The 8,050-nt window shown below is 40.3% G+C and overlaps 1 protein-coding gene across 1 annotated transcript in view; it reads right to left on the reverse strand.

Annotated features, from left to right (window-relative positions):
* LOC107685056 (serine/threonine-protein kinase TAO1-like) overlaps positions 1-8,050 on the reverse strand; it is a 23,356-nt gene that overhangs the window by 4,460 nt on the left and 10,846 nt on the right. Inside the window, exons 2-16 of the mRNA XM_016481504.1 lie at positions 6,928-7,166; positions 6,731-6,802; positions 5,991-6,092; positions 5,825-5,870; positions 5,566-5,662; positions 5,116-5,229; positions 4,809-4,900; positions 4,629-4,722; positions 4,459-4,540; positions 3,583-3,750; positions 3,210-3,425; positions 2,253-2,384; positions 1,871-2,107; positions 1,601-1,729; positions 1,312-1,515 (exon numbers count right to left, since the gene is read on the reverse strand). Coding sequence (XP_016336990.1) covers positions 1,312-1,515; positions 1,601-1,729; positions 1,871-2,107; positions 2,253-2,384; positions 3,210-3,425; positions 3,583-3,750; positions 4,459-4,540; positions 4,629-4,722; positions 4,809-4,900; positions 5,116-5,229; positions 5,566-5,662; positions 5,825-5,870; positions 5,991-6,092; positions 6,731-6,802; positions 6,928-7,059 — 1,917 coding nt within the window. The 5' untranslated portion in view covers positions 7,060-7,166. The remainder of the gene's footprint in view (positions 1-1,311; positions 1,516-1,600; positions 1,730-1,870; positions 2,108-2,252; positions 2,385-3,209; positions 3,426-3,582; positions 3,751-4,458; positions 4,541-4,628; positions 4,723-4,808; positions 4,901-5,115; positions 5,230-5,565; positions 5,663-5,824; positions 5,871-5,990; positions 6,093-6,730; positions 6,803-6,927; positions 7,167-8,050) is intronic.

Here is an 8,050-nt window from a genome sequence, read left to right on the forward strand (position 1 = left end):
AATGCGCACACGCACTAGTCTAGACTTCACGTAATGTATGCGTGCGCTCTGTAGGGATGTTTTGAATGGTTTTTGCAAAATACTCGATAATGTAAAATCGCACATCGTTAAAACAACAATTACGATATTATCGCAGACGATATATATCGCACACCACTAGCGGCTTTATGCAAATATTTCCACATAGTGAGGTAGATATGTGGGTGCGTGTTAGAACGAGCCGTTTTAGGGGGGCGTGGCAGAGTCTTAACTCTGATAAAGAATATCTCTTTGGTTTTGAGACTTTAGTCTTTGCAACTTCAGGGATCTTATCTATGCACAATCAGCTTGTAACACTCCAAAGAGAAAGGAAAACTTGAAATGGCATCATATGACCCCTTTAACAGAACTTAGGGCATTGTTGATCATTGAGTGTATCTGTAAAAAAAAAAAAAAAAGTATTAATAATACTTAAGTTGATAATAATACTACTATAAACAATAAAAAAGGTCTGATGAGCTGCTGGGTTAATGAATATTACTCACATTATTTGCATTTGCTCGAACTGATTTGCTGAAATCAAAACAGGGACAGTAAGTGCTAGCTAGCCAATGAGTTTGCTGCTTGCACTTTAGTTCCACTCACTACTGAAGACACCGGCAGTAGCTTCTGCATGTTTTTAAAGACTGAATAATTCCAAATGATACTTCGGTCTTTCATAATTTAGCCCCGTGCCCATTTAGTACCGCGTTTCGGTACCCATCCCTAGTAAACTTATACTTTAACTCAACCAAAGTATAAGGGGAACAACTTTAAGGGGAAGTCGTGGCCTAATGGTTAGAGAGTCGGACTCGTAACCCAAAGGTTGCGGGTTCGAGTCTCGTACCGGCAGGGATTGTAGGTGGGGGGAGTGAATGTACAGCGCTCTCTCCCACCTTCAATACCACAACTGAGGTGCCCTTGAGCAAGGCACCGAACCCCCAACTGCTCCCCGGGCGCCGCAGCAAAAATGGCTGCCCACTGCTCCGGGTGTGTGTTCACGGTGTGTGTGTGTGTTCACTGCTGTGTGTGTGCACTTTGGATGGGTTAAATGCAGAGCACTAATTCCAAGTATGGGTCACCATACTTGGCCACATGTCATGTCACGTCAATGGCTAACAATAGACATTATTTAATCGCCTAGCATGAACATTTAGTCACATATGCAAGTGATTTACACGCATTGTATGGGGTTGTTATTTCTGGCTCTGTTTAAAGCCAAACACTGGAAACTCAAAAAGTCCTAATTTAGATTTGTGAGTTTGTGTACATGCAAGCTCTCTGTCTGCTAACCTCTCTCATGAGATCTTGCTCCACGTTGTGACGTGCAATGAGAATTCGCCGTTTGAACCTGCGGCACTCAAGCTCTAGATACTGCCGCTGTCGGCGGAGTAGGTTGGCCTCCTCCTCTGCCTGGAAGTGCTGGAAATTCTCCTTCTGCTTGGACAGCCACTCCTGCTTCTCCTTCTTTGGTGTGGACTGGTTCTCATTAAGCTCCTGCAATGAAAAAGTGCAATAAATGGGAATGTGTAACGGAATATATTGAGGATGAGTGTGAGGCTGTACAGAGTGGCTTCCTGACCTCTTTGAGCTGTTCCTTGCGCAGTTTGTACTCGCGTTTCTGAGACTCCAGGAAGCTGTTGAGCTCCTTCTTCTGCTGGCTCTGAATGTGCTGCAAGAATTTCTTTTCATCGTTGGCAAAAGTCTTGGCCTGGAAAGCAGAATGATGCATCATAAACAGATTATTCTGACTTTTCAACGTCTTTTTGACCTTTCACATTAATAATGAATGATGTTTCATTACATCTTCAACTCTTTTACGATTTGGTTTTGTATGATAATGTTACAGTACATCTTTCTCCGTGGTGCATTGGTGCTTCTTGATGAGTTTGTCCATCTCGGCAGCAAAGCTGTTCCTCTGGTTCTCCAGCTCTTTGTCTAGCTTGAGTCTGTGCTCATCCATCTCGCCCTTCAGCTTGTTCTCGAGGGCCAGAAGGTGTTTCTGGTGCTGCCTGCGCATTCGTTTGTAGCCAGACATCTGCTCGCGCACCTCAGAGTCCTGCTCATGTTCTTGAATCTGACGCGTCACCTAGGACACACAAAGACAAGCTTTTATCAAGAAACCAGCATTTATCCTTCAAGTGTTGCAGAAAACAGTGAACTATTAAACTTGAAGTGATCAGAGAGCAAACAGACTCCCTGACTCTGTTCTTGGGTGGTAATCTGGCTCTCACCAGGGAGGCTGTGCGGATGGTAGCAAAGTGCTCTCGATTCCGGTACTGACGCCGTGGTGTCTGTTCCGGGGGAGACTGGGGCTCTGTGGGCTGTTTCTGAGCCTCAGTTTCTTCCTGGTAGCTCTCTTCCTCCTTCAGACACATTAAGCATATTAAATGAATTTAAGCATACATAATACACACATTAAGCATTTTAATACCATAAAACAAAACAAATAGGTCATGCATGATATGTTCAGTGTGGACAGTCAAACCACAGTTACAAAGATCTCAACTCTCAAAAGTACAGCTTAGTGCCTTGTATTAACTTCAAGCATTTTAGTACAAAACTTTGACTACTTGAACTTTGCCTTAACTATCAATATGTAGTGTCATGTAACCCTTGACTAAACTGCAAAAGGTCTGGTCCGTGATGCAGTTTATTCTGCTAAAAACTTTAGACAGGAAGAGACTGTCTGATTGACATGTAAAGCAACCAACCACAGTTTGTTTTATTTTTACGTGCTGTTTAGTGGTGAGTAAATCTGCAATATATGATATCACAAATACAGACCAGTATGAAAAGAGTAGGCCTATTTAAATAACGATGTGAAAGGATGCACAGAAAAAGCCAAAAAATATGCAATATTGCAAATGCATGTAGACTTTTGTGTAGGTGATCAGATTTTCTGTACATCCAAAAATAATAAGTAGTTTTTTACAGACATAAGTGAAAAAGGCAGCAACTTTGTTTCCTATAAGACTGATTAAAAAAAAAAAAAAAAAAAAAAAGACAATCAGATTAGAGCTTTGTGGTTTGCAGTTTTGTTTGCAATATGCACCAGGTGGTCAGTGAACAGTGTCGTATGAGACTGATCAATGGTGACAGACATAATACATGCCATTTGCATATAATACAAAGCAAGTCATTTTGGTAGAGAAAAAATGTGAATGTAAATACAGCGGACGTGCACAAACCGGTTTGACATGAATCATGGAGCTGTTGGGTATGATGGTTTGGTCTTTCTCCATCAGGTCCACCTCACTCTTGCTATCATCGGTGGCGTCTGTGGCGTCAGGCAGGCTGTTAACCGAGCTGCTCTGTGAGCTCGCACTGATGGACATGCTAGGGATGGACTGGTTACTGCCCACACTGTTCACTGTGCCCGTGCGGCCAGCAATGTGCTCCACCTCCTACAACACATTACATGAATGGAAACGTGTTGAGGCCATGCGTTTCTATAAACCAGGACAAAACACAACTTCCTTCCTTGGCAGGAAGACTGTAAAACACATTTGGCAGAGCACCAAGGGTCGAACGAGGTCGAGATATGCTATTACAATAACTGACCTCCTCGTCATCTGGGACCTCTGCCGCAGGGCCATTGTGGGCCTCCTGGAAGAGGATCTTTTTCATCTTGCGGTACTGCAGGTTGTCCAGCTCTCTCACAGCATCTTTGGTGCGCTGGATCAGGTCAATAAGCACCGACTCGGGCCGCTCACGCTGGACAAACGCATGCTGCACACAGAAAGAGAAGGATATGATGATCAGTATAAAAGGATCAGATGCTTTAAAAGAAACTGAGTGAGAATTTTTATTTTAAATATCAGCTTTAACTCAACAAGTAGATTCACATATTACAGCACTCAACAATCAGGATGTGATGCACTGACAATTGTTGTTGTAAATTCTGCTAATTTATAGCTATGTTATTTAGCTGTCTAGCACAGACGTACACTACCATTCAAAAGTATGGGTTAAGTAATATTAAATGTTTTGTTTAAAGAAATTAATAATTTTATTCAGCAAGGATGCATTAAATTGACTAAAAGCGACAATAACTGTTCTGACTGTTCGTTTGAACTTTCTATTTGTCAAAGAATCCTAAAACATGCATCATGGTTTCGCAGCACAGTTGTTTTCAACATTTATAATAAGACGTAATTTTAGGTATTTACACACACACAAAAATAATACAACAAATAAAATTTCAAATGAAAAGATTTTTTAAGAAGAAAACATTACATTTTTTTGTTGTTTTATTATTGTTATATTAATATGTTTTATATTTTATTTTTTTCAGATCAGCATCAAAGTGTGGTGAAGATAGAAAAAAAAAATCACATTGAATTCTTACAGTGTCCCTAAGCATTGCAGAAGAATCTTCAAAAGAGAACTCACTGAACTCCATCCATCTGTTTGAACAGTGAACTTTCTTTAACTTACTTTCAGCAGTTCTTCAGAGTTGGGTCTATCTTGGGGCAACTTCTGTAAGCAGGAGTCCACAAAGTTTCTGAAGTAGTCCGTCCTGGGAAAAGAAAGAGCAAGAGGATTTCAAACAATACAGCTTAGAGTTGAGAAAGGTTAATGAACATGAGAGAAAAGCCATCACTCACCATTCACTGGACTGCAGGGCTGGACTCTCATTCTGCGCGATGTGGTATAAGGCACTCATTGCATTCATGTTGAAGAGCGGAGGTTTCCTTTCAGCTGAATGAGAAAAAAGACTATCAGAAAAACAGACTTGGCACCTGATCACATAAAATTAAGTCTATATGTATCCTATTTCATCTCACCTAATTCAATACAGGTTATTCCTAGAGACCAGATGTCAACCTTTCCATCATACTGACCCTCATCCATGGCCAGGATCACCTCTGGGGCCATCCTGAGATAGAAGAAACAGCAAACGTTTTAAGAAAAACAGAATGTTATGTAATACAACCAGACATTTTAAGGCTTAAAATCTGATTAACTCAACCAGTACTCAGGCTCTCCTGGCATGACCTGCAGGCTCGCCTATGAATAATTACTTTATATAGTCTGATAAGGCCTATGAAGTTTATAACCATTTAAAGTATTGAAGTTTAATGGGCAACTAACCAATAAGGAGTCCCCACAAATGAATTAGCAGGTGAGGCGATTGAAGCAGAACCGAAATCTGCCAACTTCACCTGTCCAGGCTCTGTGAGCAGGATGTTCCCGGCTTTGATATCCCTGTCAAATAACCAGGAAAAAGGGCAAACTTGCAAAGATGGAACCACACACTGCCCTGCCTTATATGGCTAATGTCAACATTCAAAGGATTGTGACATTATGTATACTATAGCTACAGACTAAAATATTGACAAAGGAAATTAACCTGTAAATATTTGCCATTTCGGTGATCAATTGATTGGTATAATATCCATTCACAAAATAAACAGTTCTGTGAATGGATAATAAACATTTTTGAGTGAATTTGAAGTAGCCTAAATATATTGTAATATATATATATATTTTTTAAAATCAGGGTTGGTACTAAGAAACTCAAACACTAACATGAGGACTCACCTGTGAATCATGATGTGGGAGTGAAGGTACGCCAACCCCTGCAAAGCACCATGAGTAATCGCTGCTATTTCCATCTCTTGTAAAGGTTTTTTGTGTACTGTGGGTAAAACAAATTGGTTTATAGATGTCTCTCTGCAGATAAACAAATACTTCTAGAAATAAATGCTTTTTTTGTTTGTAACTGGAGGCTGTATATGGAGTCCTCATATCTTTGTGGATAATCAGCACATTAAGCAAGCATCAAAACATCCAAACTTACCCTCGAGGAGATCTGAGGCAGACCCCAGACAGTACTCCATAACCAGCTAGAGAGACAGACACATTTCAGCAAGTAGTCCACACATATAGAAAATATACATTACATCATAGATTGTTCATATAAAGGTACGTGATCTGATAGCTGCTAGCAGGGTTGGGCTTCTTACCCATGCTGTGTGCTCTCGCAGGAAGCATCCTTTATACTCTATGCTGTTTGGGTGCTTTATCCTCTGAAGGAATTTCACCTCCTTTATTATATCCTGCCATTTCTGAAAAAAAACAAAAAAACAATGCATGTGAAACGCATAGCCTTTTCTTTCATTTCTGTCTACAAGAATGGTACTTTTATATTGCATACGCATTTGTAGGAGTTTCCTTTTCAGACACAAAATTTATGGGAGAAGTGTGCAAAGTGATTTATCAAGGTTTGCAGTAGTCAATTTGCTGTTATTTGCGCCATTATTTAACACCCACATAAGTATGTCTTATGTCTTAACCCATTTTGCACCTGTGCTGTTAATAGATTATTCACACCTGATTATCATCGGCTTTGCTTGTTTGCGACCCTATGCTAATTTGCGCTGTTCTTGGTAGATTGCATTGGTCATTATGGAAATGTGCTGGTGGCGTCTGTGTTCAGCAATTTGCGCATTGTCAGTAGATCACCTGCAGAAATTTCCACTCCCATCAGCACTTTTATGAGATCAAATTTGCCCTGTTTAGTAAATCTGGCCCTAAACCTTTAACATTGGTGAACAGAAAAAGACATTATGCATCAGAGCTCTGATTAAATAATGAATCATGGAATACATGCATAGGTTACAGTCTGGAGGGAGAAACAATTATTTATAATCTCCCTTAACTTAAACAGAAAGAACAACATAAGGAAATTAGCATTTATTTTCACCTCATTGGACTGTTTTCCATTATATGACATTTTCTTGATGGCCACCACCTCTGAGGTCCGCACATCCCGTGCCTGTAATAATACATAAATTCATCAATTTAGTAGAAGAATGACTATGACTTCATTGTTTCCTCACAACCTAAAATACATTTCCAGAGCTTAAAATCCATTTTCTTGGGAAATGCAAAAGCACTCACAAAGTATACAGCGCCGAAGCTGCCATGACCGATCTCTCTGAGGTCTGAGAAGAGTTTTTCAGGGTCTTCTTTAAAAAAGAGATCTGCGATCTCGGGGTCCTTCAGACTCCCTGCGCGAGCAGCGTTGGGCATGCTGGGAGGGGGCGGGGCCGCAGCCGCCAGTCACTATCTGGGTCCGTGACACGACAGCCCCCACTGATGGCTCATCTGCAAGACCGCGGCCTCATATGGACCAAAACCTGACAGAGAGAGAGAATCATTAGCATTGCATTGGAAAAAATAGGGATTAAATCAGAAAATTCGGTTACATAGGTTTTTTTTTCTAAAAAAAAAAAAAGAAAAAGTTTTTTTCAGGTAGATTTTGATTACCAAATTTTCACTTGGTACTTAAAACTCTGCGGACCCGGATACGGGTCCAAAATGACGTTAAAAATGTTTATGCTTCACTTACATAACTTACATAATATGGTATCAGCCCATATATGGGTTCATTTGAAAGCTTGGAGTGTCTTCTTTACAAAGAATACCATTCCTTTTGGTTTTTATATTCATAAAGCAGTAAAATTAAGCTTAGAAATGTATTCGTCCCACACACGAATTTCCGCCTAACCACTGCGAATAATTTTTACGAAGAATGTGTATTTGATATATTTTTCACAAAAAAGTCAAGTCATATATCACAAGAAAGCTCCCATTCTCAGGAATTTGACGATGTAGATTATTTCATTGTGTGACAATCACAGATCGAATTATCTTCGATAGAACCGCGATGTAAAATTTGGTCACCTCTGAGCGAATTTACATTTATACTCGTAGCACTGCTTCAGTCAGCCGCAAACAGCCACAAATATCTATATACTCTATATTATCTTTTAGATTAGGATCTCTTCTTTCAAACAAGACCATTTTCACGTTTCTGCGTGCTTCCATCGGTGAGATATATAGCGTTTTGTCCAGGGACAGAAAAAGACGCTCGTCTGAAAACAGCCGCTCTTCATACCCAAAACGCGCACGGCCAGCGCGTCTGATGTTCTATAGATCTGTGGTCGCTTCTGGACTGCAATTGGCCAGATTACAGCCTGTCAGCTCGGCAGCCATTTCAGAGCCGTGAAATTTGACACCT

The sequence above is a fragment of the Sinocyclocheilus anshuiensis genome, unplaced genomic scaffold (assembly GCF_001515605.1).
Source record: "Sinocyclocheilus anshuiensis isolate Anshui unplaced genomic scaffold, SAMN03320099.WGS_v1.1 scaffold914, whole genome shotgun sequence".
NCBI lineage: Eukaryota > Metazoa > Chordata > Actinopteri > Cypriniformes > Cyprinidae > Sinocyclocheilus > Sinocyclocheilus anshuiensis.